The sequence below is a fragment of the Scophthalmus maximus genome, chromosome 6, assembly GCF_022379125.1.
Source record: "Scophthalmus maximus strain ysfricsl-2021 chromosome 6, ASM2237912v1, whole genome shotgun sequence".
Lineage (NCBI taxonomy): Eukaryota > Metazoa > Chordata > Actinopteri > Pleuronectiformes > Scophthalmidae > Scophthalmus > Scophthalmus maximus.
In genome coordinates, this window is record NC_061520.1 from 22,458,968 (window position 1) to 22,481,990 (window position 23,023).

The window sequence follows — 23,023 nt, forward strand, 5'->3', positions numbered from 1 at the left end:
TGGCTGTTGCCATTAGCTGTATTTAGGCTACGTCCACACATTATTTTGACAGGTTTACTCCAGGCGTCCACACTACTCCGGAGTTTTGGAGCCCCTAAAAGAGAGACTTTTGGAATTGTGTCTGGCCCCGTTTTACTTAGAAAAACTCTTGGGTTGCATTTTAGTCTGGAGAGGCAGAGACTGACATTTGGAAATGATGACACAGACACCTAAATACACTTCCTGATTGAGTCGTGACTTGACTACTGTACCAGTGGTGCATGTGTTTCTACCCTGCACCATGGTCTAACATTTCCCCATTTATAGTGTTTTCCACAACTAAGCAACCAACTGCAGAGTATAAAAAAATCTGTCTTCCGTTTACAATGGCACACACTTGCCCAGCGTATTAGAATGATCATATCATTTGCACTTTTGGCTGTGTTAAAGGGATGGTTCAGTGATTTTGAAGTGGGGTTGTATGAGTTACTTATGCATAGTTTATATGTTACCTCATGGAGATGGTGATCAGCGATGTCATTTAACGGAGTTTGGAGGAGAAGTGGAATTGAATGGATTTTTTTTTTTAGGTAAGCATTAAAAAATGTGGCAAAAAGACGTTTTTTGGTGGTCCCCTCTGCAAGAGTAGAGCTCCGACTTTCGCTACCTAACCAACATTGTGTTTTTCTTGTGAAATGAAGTGGCGGTCATTATTCAACAGCATTTCTCACGTCAGGTCACGTGTTCACCATATTTATTTTAGGCTTGCATTAGAGATCTTACGTTAGCTCTGTCAGTTGGTTCTGCAACATAAGTAACAATTAATCTCAAGGGGTAGTTTGTGTGTTGCAGCCTGCACATGGTAATCACAATCACTGGAGTTACAATGAGGCCGAGTCAGAATTTTAGAATAACTGACACAACTGGTTCCTAACTGACGGGGAGTTCAAAGGCTGCGCTGTCACCTAGAATTAGAAGGAAGTTAGTCACTAATGGACCTAATCAAATAGTGGCCCACACAGTTTAATTGTGTATTACAGGAACACGGCGTGTGCAGCCTCAATAATAGCACCAGTTTCATGTCCCCTTCAGTATTTCTTCACTTTGACAAATGCATTGATGCAGCGTAGCAATTATTGTTGTGGCAAAGTGTGCATCTGTGTGATGATTTCCCATTGGTCAGCCAGAGGTAAACACTAATGCCAATCACACAGGCTCATCGTAGAGGCAGTGATAGCTCCAGCCTGCAGCCCAGTCCTCTCCACCAATAAGCCATAGAGTGAAGCCATGGGTGAAATGAGGTGATTCTGAATCCACTGTGCCTCTCTCGCAGTGACAACGACGAGAAGCCACTGAAGGGCAGCCAACACTCACTGAGCAGAGAGATCAAAGCGGGGGACAGCGGGGACAGCCTGGTGGACTACGGCGACGAGGACGCGCAGTTCAACGAGGACGGCTCTTTTATCGGCGAGTATGCGGGCCGAAAGGAGAAGAGGGTGTCCGCTGAGATCAAAGCCACCGCTCAGACCCCAGCGTGAAGAGCGGAACCGCCATCCATCTCCCTTCAGAGGCCGTTTTTCATTAGACCCACTGGGACGAACAAATGAGAGAGGGAACAGAACATTATCCATACTGAGCACAAGTTTTGTGTCAAATGTAATGCGTCATTGCCAACTGCACACTGCCATTCCCATTTTATGAAGCTCTGTTTTGTCAAGTTGCAACAAAAGGACCATTACTAAATACTGTGTATATATACTGTATATTCTATGTGCGGAGTGTCTTTTTTTGTATAATTGTTATTACACAGAACATTTAGAGGACTTGAATTTTCTTTTTTTCTCTCTCTCTCTCCATCACTTCAGCTGCCGTACTGTTTGTACAAGTGTTACTAAAATTTCGCTCCCCATTGCACATTGTTACATGAAGCCTTGCCTCTCATGTCATCTTGTGGCAGACCTCAGACGAGTGGGAAAATCAAGTTGATATTTTTCAACCGGAGCAAATATTACTGACCTTTTATATTTGAAATGGATTCATTAAATATGATGTGAGATGTGTATAAAGGTTGCTTATTAACTTATTTTTTTTCCAGTGGTTTTATACCTGACAATATAACACGGAAATCTACATATCGTTTTATATCATAAACATTGGTTCTTGAACCATAAACCTCCCTTTTACGTTAAAGGAAAATATAATTTAGTTGTTGTGCCTATTGAGATCCATTGGACTGTATAAATTGCAAAACTTAGACTGTGCTTTGTAAGATATTTTCAAAAATATAATCGATTTCAGGTGACTTTGGTCCTGATAATACAGTAGTCAGAACTTTACAGTTTCTCTTTTACAGTTTGTAGATACATTATTTTATATGACAGCTGCCAATAGCTGTTGTTTGAAATGTTGACACAAGCTAAGCTTTCTCTCAAATTGACCCCCTGAAAAGTCCACGTAAGTTTTATAGGATTTGTTTGCAATTGTGGTAAACCACACCCAGTGGTCTGTTAGCCTAGCTTAGCATGAATATAGGTAACAGGGAAATAGCTAGTGTGGCACTGCCTTAAAGTAAGAAAATCGCCTACTAGCACCGTTGAAGCGGTGGATTTAATATCCCTGGACACGGTCAGACTTCGAGCTAATCCAAGTTAATTGTTGCTTAATTTTAAGAACATATCAGAGTGTTCTACTCATTGCAAGAACGTGCATAAGCATATTTCCCAAGAATTTAAACCGCCCCTTTAAAGGGGATACAGTGGTGATTTTGTGTTGTGCATCCAAGGTATTGGAAGAATTGGGCAGAGACATTAAAAGCAGTGGTCAAAATTGTAGATGCAGGAGCCAAGATATCCTGACTTTTGATTCGTGGGTCGGGCTCCAAAAAAAAAAAACGGATCCCACGTTTCCCAAAAGGCAACTCGATAGAGCTTTTCTTCGGGAAACGAGACGTTTTGTCCAAATTCCGGGGCACCCGTTATTAAAGCAGGCTTTTCTCTTAATAAATGCATAGTCTCCAAGTCCAGATACCCCGACCGGTAACACAATGGAATCATCAGGGTTACTTCGCAAAGTTGAATCCAGAGAACACAGAGGACATTTGTATTTGTAGGCTGAGTAGTCCTCTGCATGGTCAGGAAACTGACTTCAATGTGGGAAGTTGTCGGGAGTGCTCCTTTAGTAAGAAAGGCATCATACCTGCAATGGATTAACATCTTGTAATCGAATGACTGTGTGATTACATGTTTGATATCCACCAACGGTTTGCTGATTCAATATCAGTCCTAACAATACTCTGTTAATATACCACCTTTCAAAACACAGTCACCATGTTCACAACAGTCGCAATGTTTTGTAAAAACTCAGCCATTGCATGGTTAGAATGTCCCTTGGTGTTTTTGTGGTCATTTAATTGCTTTACTTTCCTACATTCTGGTTTATGGTCTGACTGCCAGCTTGGTCACGGCCCATCGCTGACAGATTTGATATTATTCAAGTTCTTGTGCCCCCAGAGAAGAATACATGACTGAATCCAGTCAGCAGTAAAATATGACTGGAGTGGAAGCCAGTACCTGTGGAAATGCCCTCATTGACTCTGAATAAAACGGCAGATGTTTGACAAATTGTTCCCGTCTGCAGTGTGACTTTAACAAAATGTAATGCCGGGGTCAAGCCCCGTCTGAGTTGAGCATCGCGTATGATTACTGTGGCTGCGGGAGAGAGTTGTGGGGGAATCAAAGGAGCGGGCTCGAACCGGCGCTGGATCAAGGAGCGAGAGCGGTAATCGCGTCTGATGGTTGAGAGCAGGGAGCGAGGGTGTTCTCGCCGCGCCGGGTTCGCTTCCGCCTCAAATACCCTCTCATCACTCAGCCAGGTTTGCTTTGGCCCCAGCGTCCACAGAGGCTTCAAGCTCTCGACCTCCAGGTGCTGGAGGAGGAGCCTCTGGTTGCCACGCCGGACGCCCTCAGCTCTCTTTGGCCACAATGTGACTGTAGCTGGATGTGACGCACCGAGTTCAAATGATTTCTTTCTGACTTTTTGTTAAGGTGTGTTTTAAGTCTTGCAGTAATGCCAAGTCCATATTGACGCCTGGCCCGCCATTTCTTGGGGTGTTAATGAACACTGTCCGTGGTCATGGATAGCTCTGGCGCGTTTGCTGGCATTTTCAGCAATGGCCGTGGCCGTTTTTTCATTATTCATGAGTTCCCTATTCTAATACACTTGAGCACTTCAACTGTCATAACCCTCAACATTGAGATGAAAGTATGCCTTTATATTGACATTTACAAAGGGTTTTCTTTAGATTGACCAGATACGGGCTCCAGTTGTTACGGTTAATCCACTTTACAGAGGTGGATACGTCAAACACTTTTGACAAACCTGCAAGACGCTGCTCTAAAATACACGAGGTAAAGCTGTTCTGAGCCTCCACCATTCTCCCTTTGCCTCAGCGTTAGCCGGAGCCAACATTCCTGTTTCGAAAAGAGAGAAAAAAAGAACCTACATAGAGCCCAGTGGCAGCCTTGGTGCAATAATTAATGTTTGATGTGCTTTAGCTTTATGTAGATATGTAACTGTGCTATTATACTGGAGCTGAACGTGTCACGTCAGGTGTTCCATCAACCAAGGCTTCTTTTCTACTTTAAATTCAAATTCACGTTGCTCATCACTGGTGACTTAAAGCATTGGACAAGGCCATATTTAATTACACCACCTTCTCCAAAGCACTTGCAGCTAAACAATAACGAAATATTTATACACAATCCTGGATTTAATGAAAGTCTACCCCAGGTGAGCTTTCTACCTTGTTTAAAACTGAGGTACTGTGGGATAGGCTTTTCTACGTGCCAGAGGAACTAATCTGTGATCCACTTTTGCAAAGATGGCTGCTGTGATTGATTAGTCATGCCTGCGGAGGCCTGCAGGGCGTCACAATAGATATTGGCCCTCTCTGCAGGTACGAAATGAATGGAAATAGCCTTGAACTTTGAGGTAAGTTTGTTTGGTTTGGCCTTTTGTTTTTGTGTCTTTTGTCAACGTGCTGACTGAATATCGAGTGTTTTGGATTGTTTATGTGTTTGGATTGCTAACTGATGAACTGCTTAGCGTCTGGCTAAGGGTTAGGACCAGCCCTGTGTTCCCTCAGCCCAATGTTCTCTCAAGGATTCCCCCCACCAAATTAGGCCCTGTGTTCCCTCAGTCCTATGTTCCCTCATTTCTATTCCATTTGCCCGGCATCAAAATGAAGGCCCTATGTTAGGGTTAGGCTGAGGGAACATAGACACGCTCCCGTGGCTGGCATAGGTGCAACACATTGTGTGCATTTTGAAAGTGTTACAGTCAGTGAAAAACAAATACAGATATGTTGCCGTTGCTCATCTAAATATTCTGATGTGTGTGTGTGCATTTCGATGGATAGATATGTACTTTATTGATCCCAAACTGGGAAATTCCAGCAACTCTCCGCATTAATTTACGCTGACATACAAGGAACATGACAAATGGCAGACTTAACTGGCTGCTGGTTTACACAAAGTTTTGTTCCAATGGATTTTCCAGCAAATAAGATACATGTGAAAAGATTTATTTATGTCTCTATCTCTCTCACTCTATATATATAAATATATACACACACACACACACACACACACACACACACACACACATACGTGAAGGCAATGTCATACAGTCCCATTTCTATATATGTAGCTTTTAAACCAGCATTTAATGCATCATAACCAATATATAATGCCATAATACCAGTCCATTATAACTGCAAAAAAAAAAGGTCCCTGTGTGCCTGTACTGTAATGGAAGTCAGGGCAGGCAATAGAAGTAAGCTTTTCTGCGGGACTTTTGATAGCTCCAGTGACGTGGTATGCCCTTTTTTTTTTCCCAGAGAAAGCCCTTCAACAGAGTTTCATGTAAATCAGAGTTACAAATAGTACAAGACTCGAATGAAGGACAGAATTGCCTCAGAGGTTTTGGACTTTAAAAAAAAAATAGCTGTTTAAGTAAAGAGGAGAAATTTGCTTTTTCCCCTGCCACGGAAATGTCTTCCCATGTTACCAAAAATGCCACAAGGCCGGCATCACAAAGGCATAGGAAACCAGCAGATCCAATTATCATTGCACAGTGTAGGAGTGATAACAAAAAATCTGCATGCTTTTGCCTCATGCCAAATGACTTCATATTCCTCAATAAAGCAGCAGATATCACAATCTGCTCCTCCAATAGAAGAAAGGTAAAGCCACTTACTGGCCTGCCGCAGTCCACATCGGAAATTATGAGTGGAAATTAAGGCAGTGGATGTCTGATTCACACAGTCAAGGTAATGAGAAATCTGAGTTACAGTGGCAGTGAGGGCGCTGCGCTCGAAAGGCGCCGATTCATTTTGGAGTGCTGCAGAATTTCCAGTGCCAGGCGCGGGCCTTTGACTCTTTCAAAGTGCTCAGGCGACTGGGACATCTGAGGGACTGATCTCAACGTATCGCACTTGCAGCTGCAAATGAATTGGTCCCGCAGGTCTCCAGAGCTGTCAGCAGCTCACTTTGTATGAGAGCCTCATTCATCAACACATTTTTCCCTATGAGCAGCAACTTCCAGGAAAAAAAGAAGGGACTGAAATGTTTTAAAACTTCTTTTTAAATACTAGCCCCTTTTTGGGGTGCTGGATATACATCTGGCATTGAGGAACATCTGTGGGACTAAATCATGGACTGGTGCCTGTGACGGTATAATTCTCAGCTGAAGGTCTCACGTGAGAGACTTCGGTTTCCTCTGGTGAAGGGTTGAAAAACAGTATATGGTGGATGCACTTGATTTACATTCTACTGTAGGTTTAAGTCAGCTTTATTATTCTATAGTTTATAAGTGGGATTTTTAAGAAGAAAAGTGCATTTGGGTTGGTACAATGTTAGCTCGGTTAGCGTTCTACTTTTCATTTAGTTTTGGTACTAATTATAAGTAAAATATTAAGGTCACTGAAAGAAAACCACCATGCAATACCAGGTAAATATTAAATTGATTGTTATTTTTAATTGCAATGGCATATTATGGAAATTGGAATCTCACACTTTTTCTTGATCAGGTGATCTGCCGGCTGGAAAACTCTAATTTGTGTCAGCCATTTTTTGTAATTATGTGTCTCTCCTTTTACAGTGAAAAGTTCCAAAGTAAACAGTTTTCATCCTGAAACAACTTTCTGTAGAAGCGACAGAAACATTGTAGAGTGGACCACTGATATAAGGTCATGAGGAGCAGGAGGACGTGAGCCTGGCAGGGGGCCTACCAGGGTTTTTTTTTATTCCATATTTATTATCCAACTCTATAATTTGAATTCTAGAAGGACTGGGTGGTAAGACCACAAACAGTAATTGTCTGCATCTGCCAATAAAAGTATCGATAAAAGTCAAATGAGTAATGAAAATCAAATTAAATTTCTTATATCTTATCTGAACCATACGATTTTCTCCCCATCATCAACAGCAGTGCGTTGAAGGCTGGAGTTGACAAGGACACACTCTGCTCAGGACGGACTGAACCATTCTGGTAGGACCACACATTTACCCCCCCCCCCACTGTAAATAGTTGACCCCCAAACCTCCAGATTATCACCTTGCCACTGGAAATGATTTAGAAATTAGGGAAAGTGTGGATCAACTTGCATTTGGCAAAACCATTGAACCAGTGAAAAATTTTATTTTGAACAACTTGGGGCTGAAATATCAAATCATACCAATTCAGATTTACTTGTTTCAAGACGAAATGAGTCAATAGGATATAGGAAATTTTGCCTCTTGCCTTTTGAGTCATCAAAATGACTGGGACGATTGGAATCAGGTTCATGTTGGTACATGTGCTTCACACCTGCCCACCGGTGCTGTTAGACCAAAAACACAGTGACTATACGTCTTATGTTTCTAGTCTTTGGGCTAGACGGAGCATAGCACAGCAATGCTAATGGTGTTTGCCATGCTAACCAGCTGCTACAGCAGCTGCTATGCATGCCGGATTGCACAGCTCCAAGATACATTTATTAAACACACATTTACATGTGTCACATGGAGCCTCAACGTCCAACAGGAGCTCTTATACCAGCAGATCGTACATACGAGTCCATTTTTTTCTGGTGCACGGTTGTTTTTTGTCGGCTCTGCTGCAGGGCGTGTTTCGGGGCCACTTTCTCTGAACTTTGCAACACCCACAGATTGTACAGGCAGCACCTAGCTGAGAAGACAAAAAGAGGGAAAGGTTTGGCCGACGGAACATTGATGTGATCCAAGGTGCCGATGCTGCTGTCACATCTAGTGGCAATGATTATCGCATGCACAACCTTCTGAGAGATCACCATAGAAACCAAACAGATCTTTCCGTTTCAGTCCCACAGTCAAGCTGCTTTTCATTGCGCAGTAAAACAAGCACTTCTTCAGAGGACGAGCAGTTGGAACATTCAAGCATTTACACCGATTTTATTGAATGGTACTTGAGGGCTGACTTCCTTGTGACACTACTTGAGAGGCAGTTGTGTGGGTAATGATGATTTCATAGCAATGTCAACCGTCTGGGCCCCAGTCCTCGATGTTGTTTCATCCAATCTCTCAGGCAACACGCTGCTTTCTTTCTGGGGAGGTGATCATTTACTGGAGAGGTGTTGGGACGCCTGGAGTGCAAGACTATCCTCCCTGTATTTTGCGCTCGGGGCCAGCTCAGACTGACGTATCTGGCGCAGACAGATGCCCGACGTGGGCTCGACTGCCACCGATTGGGGAATGTAGGCTACGGAGGGGAACACATGGTGGGGCAAAGGTGGCAGGGGACCCAGGGGAGGAAGGCAGATGGGCCCGCGTCGGACAAGTCGGAGAGCTCCACTTCTCCCTGGACGCAGCCCAACACTGCCAGGTCAGAGAGTGGAGCATCGGCCTCTTCGTGTCCTGGCGGCTCCATGTTTGACCTCACTTCGTGCTTTTCAGTCAATGTAGCCCGTTGCTTATGAGTTCAACTTATCACTTGCAGTCAGTAGATGAATTTATTATAAAGTTCCGGAAGAAAATGTCTGGCTCTTCATTTGATTTTTTTTTTTTTTATCACTTTGATCTAAAAGATTCTAAAAAACTTTGTAATGCTTGCTTACTTAAAAATTTCCAGTGGCTTCATCACTAGGAACGCCACCGTAAAATTACACAGTCACTTGATGCATAGTTAATATAAAAGCACTAGTTGGTCCAGCCTTTGGATATATATTTTTTGGCTTCATCACATAAACTTGATTATTTTTCTAAATCTCTAAATATAAAACTGGAAGTGATGCACTTAATTGTTATGACCCATTAAAAGCCGACCTGGGTGCTTCCTGGAGCATTGTTGGCTTTTACTGACATACAAAAGTGACATAATTAGTAGTTTGACCAAAGAATGCACACACAGTGTCTAGTATCAGCACATGCAATGTGGTAGAGTCAGAGAAACCATAAAACCACCGTCGCAGCACTTATTAAATATAATGGGTAGATTAGTGGATAACTACAGAAAGTCAAAAGTTCAAATGATGATTAAATCCCATAAAGCTCCTCCACTGTAAATACTCCCCATTCTGTGTGTAATGTGAACTGCTAAATGGGGTAAAAGGGTAACCCGCGAGTTGCCCTGAGCGTGTATTCAATAACAATGCAATCCCAGAGCTGCTTGTATTATTTATTGAAGTGCTGTTGAGGGCACCGAACACATTTTCTGTATTGTCCGAATGGTTCCCTGCAAATCCTGGTTCACTGTATGTGGGTGTAACAATTATTACCCTGGATACAACGTCCTCTGCAAAGGACAAATAGACTCCTCAACGTAAGTGCGCGGTGATACATATGTTAATATGGCAAAGCTGTTGTCGTAAGCTTCCCAGGGCATTAGCTGTTCAATTTACCGGCCATCTAGGGGAAGTGTAATGCAGATAGCTTGATTAGAACATGGCGGGTCTTGATGCGTAGGCTGCGTTTGCAACTCCTTGATATAAAGTTTTATATCAGCAGCACTGCAAGGAATACTGGGGGAATGGATGGTGTAATGATGTTCCATCTGTGTTAGATTTTATTTTCAAAGCTGGGCAAGAAGCGGGGAGAAAAAAAACAAAAACACTACGCCGGGTGAAATTCTAATCTACAAATAAATAGAGCATTTTCTGTAAAACAGGCTTTGGCTAATTGAACAAAAAAGAACCTATCCGACGTCTTCTCCACTGGGTGTGGTCAACTGTGTGGCCATATTTGTCCCCAGCAGATGAATATAGGTCATAAAATGGCCCTTTTAATTTTACTTATGTATGTTATCCTGCAAAAAAAAAAAAAAAATGCTGTAGTGTAATCAATCAGACAAAGCCTATCTCTGACACTGCTCGGTATGGGGAAAGGTGCTTCCCCTGGGCCCCGGTCCGAGCTCAGGCTAAGACTAATGACTCTCTGGCTTGAGCGGGCTTAGCCTTGCCGTGGCCCTCCCCCCGCCGGCTTGGAGCTGCTGCAGCGTCAGCGAGGGAGGCTCCTCCGTTCTGGTCCAGTCTGGGGACGACTTGTGTTATCTGCTGCGGGTCCACCTGTACACCAACCACCTGGGCGGGCCGCCTCACCGGGGGGGGGGGGGGGGGGGGGGGACGACAGGTCTTTCAAAGACAGGAACAGGTCTTTCAAAGATTTGGTTCACATTTTTCACACCAGTTACTGCGGGATAAGCTCAGAGTCTAGCTCCTAACACGACACTTTGAAATACCCTCCAACTCTAAGAGGATCAGCCTCGGTGCATGGTCACAGTAATTTAGGCTCTGATGCCTCTGACCTTCAGGAGGAAACGAGGGTGGAGAAAACCGCAAGCAAATCAAAAATAAATGAGATTTTATTTGTATTCTTTTCGCTGAAGCCTGAACTGGCAATAATAAATCTGCGGAGAACAGAGGGAGGGTATTGATCGAACCGCCAACAAATTCTCTTCAGGTGAGATTTTGGGTTGTTCAAAACTCACTCGCTGATTGAGAGTAAAACGTCTTCAGGCAGTGGCATCTTTTCCACCTGACATTAACATGCCGCTCTGGCTTTATAGTTCACGCCTGACATAAATATAAAAGTACTATTTCTGTCTCCCTCGCCAAAAATTTGTTATGCGCGGGATCCCCTCCTCCAATAACCATTCTGCCAGAGTCAACAGCGTGTCTATCATCACAAATGCATGTTGAGCACAAAAGCATTGTTCAAAACTCGCATACCTCATTCCAAATTCTAGACAAGATGCCAAGGTTTTATTGAGATACCAAATATGTCTGAATCTACTCTGAACTCAGTAGGAACGTGCAAAAAATGTCCAATGAGAAATGTTGGATATTTTTTATGGTGCAATGAGGCATTCAGGGTTTTGCTCTTAATTCAATGCCATCATCATACTTATTCACTTGTGTGGTGAAAGCTGTAGGAAGCTCCTGTGGTGCACCGAGGTCGTTTCCTTCGTCTTCTTTGGTTTGGTCTGTTGGTAATTTGCCCTGCACCCCAGTGGGAGGATCTCTTCCCTCTGCAGTCCTAACAGGAGTCACGTCAGCAGATTCCGCTGGTTATATTTTGTGCGCGACCAAGCGCTGGTCTGTTGCCGAACAACGGCAGAAGCCTCCGTGCACGTGTGCACACCAAACTAATTCTCCCACAGCTTCTACCGAGTCTGAGACAGAAAAGTATAGAGTGCACTGGGCTGCGCTCTGTGCTGCTAGGTTCACAAAGATAGAGCTCCTGGTGTTTTCTGACCTGACGCTACTACCGGCAGGTCAACATCCTTTGTCTGAGTCAGTGAACAAACTGTGCAACATCAGATCCACCATTTTTTCCCTTGCTGCTGTGCGTGCGTCACACATGCGAGCCTGTGACCAGCATGCTTGATGCGAACATTGTGTAAGCAGGAGGCTGCAATTATCCTCCAACAACTCACCAAGGAACCGGGCCTGAAGTGGACCGACTTCACGTAAACCGCTCGGCTCAGGCTGACGAATGCCGTTGTGAGAGTTCATCGTGGCAGAAACGATGCCCTTTAAAATGCCGTCCCAGCCAACCTCTCCCTCTCAGTGAAAAAGAAGAATTTCAAACCACAGAACTTCAATCCTGCTGAGAAAAAATGGGCGGACAAAAACATAACATGTGCAGCAGTAGTCGGTGTGGGAGTTGAAGAGAACCTCAAACACCTTTATTAATATTAATAGTACCGCTGTCAACAACCTGTCATCAGAGCGGAGCTGTGCTCTGACAGAGGTAAATGGATATGATTTAAAATGAGGTCTTTGAAAGTCATGGAGATGCCAGACAGATGCCATCACAGTCTGCAGCAGGCGATGTCACACATTGGGTGCATGAAAGGACGATACTGGACACAGAGCTGCATAAAAACTCAGACAGCTGCCAGAGAGCTGTGCCAGTTCAACCACAACATCTGATACTTTTGGTGAATCGGTGAGCCATGACGGTGATGATGATGATGATATTGTGAACAGCATAGCAAGACATCCAAACTTCCGGTCGACCCATCTAAGAGGCAAATAACCGATATTGGAAAAACAATATCTGTCTGCCGTGAAAAAGTGTCAAAAGGCGTCAAAAATTAGAATAATGCAAACTCTTAACACAAACATTTGTTGAAATGCCTTAATTCACAGAACCTTTCAACATGACCTTCACGCAAAAAGTGCAGGGAGCTATCAGCATTATCATTAGGAAGTTGAACAAACAAACATGCATCAGAGCCAAAGTAGCACATTTTATAATGAAATTATCTCAAATCGGCTAAACAATGGCTGATACCGATATTCATAAAGAAATTGAGAATATCGGCGGCGATATCGGTCTAACCCTTATCCAAACACATTTTGCCTCGTTTGAATTTTAATTGAAAATGTTCAACTTTCTGCCCTTCACCTTTTTTTTATTCTTTTGCATTGCTGTTCAGTCTCCTCAACAATTTCTAGCTCAAAAGTTTTGATGGGTGGTATTTCTTGGTTAGAAAGTCATTCCACAGCAAACTAATCACAGCAGCCGCTGTCATGATCCAAGGCCGAGAACTCTTGGCTCTTCATAGACATTTGTTTCTTTGTGGACTTCATCGTGTATGATTGCTGTGATTGCCCCTCCATGTGTGTCTCTGTTCATGTTAAGTAACGAGTTGTGATCCCTTGTGTTTTGTGCAGCTTGACTTTGGTATTTCCTGTTTTATTTTGAAATTCATTTCCTGTGCCCCTGTGTCTGGTTTTCTTTTACTTTACGTCTATTGTGTTTCCCTGTGATTGTCTGCACCTGTTCCTGATGTGTCTCACCTGTGTCTCATTATTATTATTTTTTTGTTGCTTTTTATTTAATAACCTTCCCGCCATAACGTGCATTTTGGGTCCTGCTTAACCAAACCGTAACAAGCCACCACAGGTCTGTGGCTTATCCTGATGTACATGGGAGCAAGGTTTGTGTTTTTTTTAACTTTTATTTTCTAATGAAAAAGAAGAAACCTAAATCTCATAGACAGGTATCTTAAAATCTGGGAATGTAAAAGGGACACTTATTATATCACTGACAACAACCACAGGCAAGAGTTTAAATGTGTATTCTTGGTTATTTGGCTGAACCAATCCTGTAAATAGAAACCACGGATTCATCATGTTTAGTTAATCTGCGTGCACCTCAACACACATTTCCATGACAGGATTTCCCTTAATGTGCCTTGTGTTATTCTAGGAGCTCCAGCATTTCTGTACCATCGTGTCCTATGTGTCGATGCAGGAGCTCGTGGTGACCATGTGCTGTTTCCAGCAGCCTTGACCCTCAGTGTAGGTCCAAAAATCGTAATAACATTTCAATAGCAGGCAGGATACACCCACAGTGCCATAAGAGACAATATTTTCAGGAAGGATGACCTCGTTGACATTGATCTTCTCTACATGGGTGGAGATGAAAGAAGCGAACAGGTGGCGCTTATCTGATGTTGGAGCAGATTATCTGATTTCAGCGTCTAACTGACCGGAAACCTGCTGCTACTGTTTTTTTCTTTGTTTTTTTCTTCTTCTTCTGCAGAGCTCACATGTCTTAACTTGATCCCAGTAAATGATCCCCATAAATCAATGGGAGGCTTTGTGTTTATTTCTGTGTCTGAAGAATCTTCAAATAAATGTAAAAGCTTCAGTCCACACAAATTTGGCCCCAACTTCGCCGACGACAGGAGATATGACTTCGTAGCCTAGTCAGAGCAATGTTATACTACATATATATTGGTAATTTTAAAAAAAAATGGGTTGCATTTTTTTCTGTGTAACTAAAACAAACATTTTGTACAAGAACATAGTATTACAGTATTTATTTTCTATCAAATATTGCAGTTTATAAAGAATTTCTTAGGCACGTCTGGCTGAGTGGTGCTATCCATGGTACTGAAATGAGAATTCTAATTCTCGCATGATACATTTGTTTTGTCGCTTATGATCACAAAAGTGGAAATATATAATAAACTCAATGAGTTGAGTTATTCTAGGAATGTTTTTTTTAAAACATTTCACGCACACTCACACCACTTTTCATTTTCTCAATCACACCCTGTTTATTCATTCTTTTTTTTTGTTAATGAAAATCAAATAAAACACTTTCCTCCAAGACCGACGAAGCTCCATCTCATTGATGAGGTAATGATGTATGCCACGGGTCAGCCGGGAAGAAGAGGCGATGGTGATGATGATAAGTCATTTAACATATTCACTGGCATACAATGGATTACCATCAGCAATTTTACGGTTGATTTAGAGGCACTTTATCCTCGCCTTTATGGCAGAGATTTCACAATCAAATGTGCATCAGCCATCCTTTCATCATCGCATGTTTGCTGAGCCAGCAAAGACGGGTTTATTGTCATGGAGTATTTTTATGACGTCCAAATACAAATGTTTTTTTTTTATCCAAGTCTGTTTTTTAAGCAGGGAGGCCTCCATGTGCAGCTGACCAGCTCTCATCATTACTGAGCCTCTTCTTACAAACAACACAGTTAACCACAGTCAATCACTGGGTTGAAAAATGTATATCACAACCCAAAAAAGAGATTGTGCATGAGCAGACTATAATGTTCAGCATTTATCTGAACCAAACTTTCAAAAATCCGAGCAAACACATATGATGTGTTTTGGAAAAAAACTAAACAAAACAAGTCTATATAATTACAGTATAGTTCCAGTGTAAAATAATGTGAAGATCATCTTTAACTGATCATTTAGTTTTATAGTTTTACATCTTTATGGGCCTGTTCCCAGTGAAGACGGGGTAGGGGAAGTCTGAAAGTCTGACAGATGGTCGAGCACATTGTCGCCTGACGTCTTTAATTGTTTACAGTAAGAAAATAAAGGGATAATATCAGACGTTATATTTAGTGAGTCATTTTACACTGAAACTTCACCGTGCCCCAATCATTATGACATTTCTCATGTGGTTGCCTTTGACACCGATCATGTTGATTATCTTTAAAGTCCACAGGCACATACTGCATGCTATAAGGAGAGTAGTTGTAGAAGCACCCTGCCAACTTCACACCTTTCCCACCCCCCCCCCCCCCCCACAAAAACTGAGGCGAAGGCAGCAGATGGGTGGCAGGAACTGTGTTTTCCCAGATGGCATTTCAATTGAACCAAAGAGCAAAAGACTTTGAGCAATAAGATGTGTGCTTTGAGATAAAGAATTGGTACTTTAGCAAATGCGTGTTTCTTTAGTCCTCGGGTTTGCACATGAGCATAATGCCATTGTTTCAAACAAAAAAACCCATTAGAATTAAGATCCCAAATCATTAAAAAGCTTCCTTAACATTTAAAAAGGTGATGCCGGCGCATTGGTGACAACACAACAGCAGCGCAAACTCATAGGCTCACACTCTGCGTGAACCTGCTATAAGAGCACATAACTTTTTTCCTGCTGAATTAAGACACGTAGGTGTGATCCCAGGAAAATGGTTTATCTGCGTTGCCGGTGAAAATTGAGTATTGGATTTACATGTGTTGGTCTGGCTCATGAACACAGACAACAGCTGTCAGAGCTACTACTTTCCTCTGTGAGATTGATATGATTGTGGCAAATAAGGTAAACATGTTGGAGGACAACTGGCACCGTTTCCCTGATGGATGAAGTCATTACCAGACTTTCCACCATCAGAGTGATGTTTGAAACGATACTGGATCCAGAACAAAGATAAATCCAGACCCTATCCCGTCAAAATGCAGCAACTGCACAGAGACGAAACTTTGAAATTAAAGTTGTTATCTTAAACATTTCTAATTTAGGTTGGAAAAACATTGAGTTTTCTGCACCTGCTTCACAATAAAAGCCTAGTTGACTGTGAGGCTGCTACAATAAGAAATGTCACTAAATTCAGTGCTGCATTGTTTCCTGTGATCCCTGATCAGAGCCTCCATGTGAGAGGCCTGGGTTAAAGCTTTTTGAATCCACTTCAGGAATGGCAGACTCCGCTGCCAAAATCAACAACTCTATATGTAGAGAGAGATGATTACATAATGTAATAAAATAAAAAATGTATCAATATGTTAAGGATTTTGGGTTCCATGATCTCACACCTGGTGCCAAGGGCCACACAAGAGCCTTAGCTAGTTTCAGACCAAAACCCTTTCCCACCCAGCGCCAACAATGTTTAAATCACAAATGCACTTGGACCCAACCGGAGCCCCCAGGTGCATGATGGTCTTAAAAAGAGGAGTGGTCAAGCACATTGTTGCCGAGTTGCTGTCTCATGGCAATATGCATCTCCATAGGCAGTTGCACAAGGAGTGTACAGTCTACTTGTTACACACAAGCAGAATGATAGTCGGCTTGGCTGCTTTCACTTTGCAGATTTTGTTTCCTCTACGGAGAAGAGTTCTATCTCACTACCTCGCAAATTTTCATGGAGATCCGCTATTGTTCAAGCTCACGTTTTTTTTTAAAGGGAATGGGAGATGGCACTCATGTTAGTTAATTGCATGTTACGCCCATAACCCAGCCACTTAGGACTACCTATTACTGGTTTAGTACAACCATTTTGAAAAGTGTCTGGCGCAGTCACCTTTTTTTTCTACTGTTAAACTAGCAAAAGTGGATTTGAACACTCAAATACAGTTGCAAGATGCTTTGTAGACCATTAAACCAATAAAATGTATCTTTATATATATTTATATATATATATATATATATATATATATACCTGTATACTATCACAGATGAGAAAGGAGCTTTCTGCTGTAGATTCAGATTCAAGTCTGATGAGTATGCTCAGATTGTTGCTACCTGTTGTACACGTTCATGGATAATGTTTCCCTGTGGAGATCTCCATATGTGGAGTGTGTGATTGGATTGTAGCCTTCCCCTCCGCTCGCAGCTAAAATTGGAAGAGTTGGTGAAAATGAGGAATGTATGTATTCACATCCAGAGGCTAAACATTGCTAGGAAATCGTCAATGAGACTTGCGGGAATTCTGCCCATTAACTGCTATTACGTCACAAATGTGACAAAATATACAATAATGAGTATCGCAATGCTGTGGAAAATAATACCATGATTTTTCCCAGGTTGAAATTCCTGGTAGAACTGCTAACTGCTAAGAATTTCACAAGAATAAATGTGGTAAGTCTTCAAGACTTTTGCTTTTAAATAGATGATTACTGTAAGAAGTTTGACAAATTCCAGTACACAATTGAAATTGGTTTTGTTTATACACCTTGTAAAGTTTTTATATATAAGGGCCGGGTCTTGTGATGGCAGCAGGAGATAGAGGCTCTACAATATTTCACATCTTGAACACTGCATGGGAAGTGTTACTTTGAGTTTAGTGAAATACAGGCTGAACAAACTGAATTTGCAAATTAAATTATTTTAAATATGACTAGTATATTAAATATGACTAATAGTAAAATCATTTTGACGATTAAACTAATTATTGTCATTTGCTGTCTGCCATTATTAGACTGTATGCAGCATTTCCTCTAGTCTTCCCCAATAATTCATCAAGACTTATTATCAATCTCTGATTTTCACTGTGGGCATCTCTCTCAGCCTGGTACATCACGCATCACGTGAGATGTTTGTGTATTTAATGCCATGATTATCAGAATATTTTGCAAAGACTTGCGCTCTCAACCGCTCCGTCAGAGTCCCCCAGATAAAGCCATGCCTGTTATCTGGAAATTCAATCTCCTGGGAGAATTCAATAGTAATGCAGATCTGTAGGTCAATTAAAAATATTTAAATGGTGGTTTATAATTATTTCTGTCATTGATAAGCAGCAGGGAATCTTTTAAATTATTAAGAATTCCAATTGGAGTTTGGCATGTTAGTTATATTGACAGGAATTCCAGTTTGTTGCAATTGCGAGTATTATCGCAAATAGCAATATCACTGTGAATTGTAACAGAACTTTCTAATCATCCACCTTTCCACAAATTTCATCAACTATAGCTCTTTCCCTGCGTAACATAACTTTACATTTATTTTGATGAAAATCATCAATCTTTAAAAAAACAAAAACTCAGAGGTAGGCAGGTAGCATTAATGACCTTGCCAATGGGTGCACACTGATCATTTTGTTCTGCCATGCCCAGACCTGGGAATCAAACCCCAACCTTCTGTACCAGAGTCAGTGGATTAAAACACTAAGCCATACCAGCTGCAACTTTCTTGTTTTTATTAAGAGTTGTCTTAAACCAAAACACAACTAGTGGTTTCCCAACAACTAATCACACCAAATGTCATGATTTTCAGAAACATGATTTTCTGAAGATTTACACAATGTGTTGGCTTAACAATAGGCTTTGTTTTGATTTGATTAGCTTAGAAAATAAAATTGTCATTTAAAAAAATAGTATCAAAATTCAAAAACCACCTATACTGAATACAATTTTAATCACATTAATGATATTCATATCTTTGGGGACTGAATGCAAACCTTGATTTGTAATGCTTTGAAGAATAACTTCCACTAGCATAAATATAAAGATAAAAAAAAAATTGAATGCACCCTGTCTTATGGCTGCCTTGCAGTATGGTCTATTAAGGCCACTGTCTGTGATCCTCCCCCCATCTGCAGACGTTGTCTGTAATTGTACCTGCAGTGCGTTAGCATTTTGAACAATTAAAAAAACCACTAATGTAACCAGTAGCACTTTCAAACAAAGGTCAGTTGGCAGGTGGGTCATTCGGTGTGTTTTTGGTAGATAAACTGTGTCATAGGGGAGACGATTAAACAAAATTGTCTGTGAGAAAGTTATAGGTAGACAAAACCTCCCAACAGTCACTTGTTCATTTGTGCCAATCATATGGCCTATAAACGTTGGAGAAATACAATTGTTCCCAAGATTTTGTTCCATTATGTCCCAACATAGTTTCTTCAAAGTGGTCTGTCAAACTCCAACCTCACTAAAACTGAACCACACTCATATCAGTGTCATGCTAATTTGTTTAAATATGCATTTTAAGAAAAATTATCATCCTGCAATTTTATGTCTTGTACATTTGGAGATAATAACATTGTTACTACAATACCATTACGACGTCTCATTTAAATGATAATGTTGGTCACCCCGCATTCTTCTGTGCATGCAGAGAGCTGGGAAAGAAATGTGGGTCATTTGAAGTCATTCAGTTTTGACTAATTGAAGTCCAAACTCTTGTATCAGCTTTTCGATTTGATGAATGAGAGAGCAGCTCAGGCTGTGTACTCTACTGTATGCCGACCCGCCAATAGTGTGACAAATGGCTGTGGGCCTGGTGACTACAAAGCACAGTAAACAGAGCTGGAGCTGCAACCGCTTCACACAGCCCAGCTTTCCACAGGGCTTCCTCACACATCATTCATCTCCTTCATGGCTTGATGAAACTGTAGGGAATGTGCAATGAGGTTAGCACCATAGTTCAAACTGTAATCTGGAAGACACCGTTTTGGCCTCCATTTTGAAATATGGAGAGGGTTCTAATTGTTGGTTTTAAACATAGAATAAAAATGGACGTAGTCATCGGGTCCGGAAGATAGAGCCAATGCAGAAGTGCCTGAAGCCTGTAATCTTCTCTGGAATCACGAGCAGAGGGTGACTCCACTGGTTCCAAAAGGAAGTCTGTAAAGTTTCTGTAAAAGTCTATGAGAAAATGATCTATGGAGTTTAATTAGTGTCAAAGACCGCAGAACAACACTGCAAGCGTAAAAACCATACTCACGAGTGAGCATTTCTGCTCACCCCCACGCCCGTGTAGCAGAAGAGCTCAGTCGCGAGTAGTACTTCTTACCAATCAGAGAAGGCCAGAGACAAAGTTGGGAGCTAACGGCTGCCAATCAAAACATGAACATGCTTTGGCAGAGCAGTTTGCTTCTGAATGTCATCCGAGCAGTAACTCGATTTGCAGAACTTAGCATGTTGTAGCTTTTAAAGTCACGTCAGATAAAAAAAACCATTGCACAACAAAATGGGCTGCAAAAAAATCTTGCACACCCAAATCTATCACATTGCCTTTTTAACTTAGTTCACTGACTTTTAAGATCAGGACTGGCGTGGGTATGTAGACTTCTGCCAGTTAATGGACCACTGCTAATTAAGAACCAGATTCTAAATAACATCAGTCAGATGTGATTGATGATGATATAGATGATTATATATTCGAATGTTGGTGTTGGTTGATGAACTTTTTCACTGATGCATTTCTGAAGACGTTTCTTACCGATGGTTCCACTTTATGCTATTGTTGATTTGGGTGTCATTGGAGGAGAACCACCACATAAAAAATACAAAGCTCAAACACCTGTGCATTTTGCTCCCTGTGCTGAGCTTAAAATACTTCAAACAAGAACAATTTGACAGCTTATTTACAGCGTATTGTATATGCTGATCAGGTAGATGGTTATAGTGTTGTGACTGATAGGTGTAAGGTTGGTGCTGACATTAGTGTTATGAAGTTATGAAGGTGAAAATGGTAACTAATGAGTTGTCAACAGAATAAAACTACAAAAATGCAAAATGGCTCAGAAGCAGCCTGGAATGCATTTGGACAAACTTTGACAATCACCCTGTATAAACACAACATAAATAAATTTGACTTGACTGCAGCCACCGTTGCTAAGCAACAGGTTTCCGAAGACCTCCGCCATTGTATGTCTCGTGGAAACAGTCAAACAGAAAAACAGATGTTTGACTGAAGCAAACCGTGTAATAACAAAACCAATACGGAAATGCTGGGAAGTGTTGTGTTCTCTCCACAGCCGCTGTCCAAATGAAAAACCCGCCAGGAGGCTTAAGTCAACTCAGCTAGTAACACAGCTGCTGTCCATTGCCCTGAACGGAGTCGGCAACGCAGGGAGCAACAAACCCTCCGTGAAGCCAATTTCAAAATGGAGAGCTGTGATTCCAGTTACTGCCCCAGCCCAGTGGGTCAGACACCCTGATTATTGCTCATCAACAGAACCCATGTGTTAGAAACAAGAGTTTTACTTTTTGTGACTTATTTCGTTTCTCCATATTTTTCAGGGTAAACAGACTGTGTTGAACATACAAGGAACTGTCAATCAAATCGAATGACTGGTGGCATATCTTTGCGAGAATAACTCACAATTATTGCCATGATGGCATCATTGCTTCAAGATGAGGCATAAAACAAAATAATGCATTTTTAAATTCCCATTAAACCGGTGTATTCACCAGATAGTCATTGCCTGCAGGTTGAATAAAACAAGGTTAATTAGAAAGGCCACTGGAGAATGGGAATAGAGTGGAATAACTAAAGCTGTCGTGAAGTGCTATGAAAGCCGGGGATAATACAACGTTGACTGACTTTGGACAAGTATTGAGTTCATAAAGTTGGTGAGGCGTTGTGTCATTTATTGGAATTCGGTGTTTCAAAGGCAATGACACAGAAAACGTGAGGCATGGTCAAACTGCACTTGCTGCCTCTGAATAGCTGTTTGTTCCTTTTCTATCACTAAGTCCTCGTGCCTGAAGGACAAAATCAGTTGTTTGTCCTGCAGAAGGGACGGATATGAGCTCCCCTGCCGAGCTGGTGCCCCATAAGTAGGAGACAGATAAATTGCCAGTATGCTTCTTTAGAGAACTTTTCTCACACACACACACACACACACACACTTTTGTCCAACAAGTTGTGTAACTATCAACTATCCTACATTAGCATGCAATTCACTTCTGAGGTAAGACATTTTAAACTTTAAACATTAATATAATAAATTACACCTGCAATAATTTGCCAATTAATCAAAGTCAGTTGACAGAAAATGACTGATCATTTATTTTGATAACTGATCAATAATTGTTAGTCATTCATTATAGGAGGGATTGACAAATTGCTCTGCCCTAACAGGCATATTTCAGGTTTCTTTTGTCCTTCATTAAAATAAACAGAATATTTTTTTAATTGGGCTGTCGGTGGCACAAAACAATGAATTTGTTCATGCCACCTTGGCCTCTGGGAGTTAGTGTCCGTTATTAACACTGGTGGAGTTGAATCAGGACCATGGATATCTTGTGCAGAAGTTTTTTATTACAGGTTTCTGGTTCGTACAATTCGTAAAAAATACTCTGACCTGTTGTAGGTTTACTAATTGGGTTCAGATACGTTTTGGTCAATGATCATTAATAATTACCCCCAAAAAGTTACTGATATGTTCCATTTGTGAATGGGTCTGGTGATGTCAGACTCCAGTGGATGTACATCAATGATGTAATTGAACGTGCGGTTGCTTTTCTACGAAAAAATTAACGAAAGTACTCAAAACATGCACAGGGTTATGTACATTTGAATTTACCAACACGGTTAATATGATAGCATCTACCCTGTTATACTATCTGTCAAGTATGTGACATTTTAAATCTTAAAAAAATTTTAAAAAACAGAAATGATTTTGAATATTTATATAAGATTATATGCAAGATATGTTGAAGATTCTCTGTGAAAAGCTTTGTGATGTATCAAGAGTATATAACACCATCCCTTGGTCTAAAATAAATGAACAGTGCTTTGGAGCATGTCTACCTTTTCAG

General features: G+C 41.3%; 1 protein-coding gene across 7 annotated transcripts in view; it reads left to right on the forward strand.

The window, feature by feature from the left end:
• Positions 1–3,602, forward strand: part of chl1b (cell adhesion molecule L1-like b) — a 66,352-nt gene extending 62,750 nt beyond the window's left edge. For all 7 annotated transcript variants that reach the window (XM_047332881.1, XM_047332884.1, XM_047332883.1 and 4 more), the window contains one exon: positions 1,313–3,602. In XM_047332881.1, the coding sequence (XP_047188837.1) occupies positions 1,313–1,517 (205 nt within the window). In that variant the 3' untranslated portion in view covers positions 1,518–3,602. The remainder of the gene's footprint in view (positions 1–1,312) is intronic.
• Positions 3,603–23,023: the final 19,421 nt, after the last annotated feature.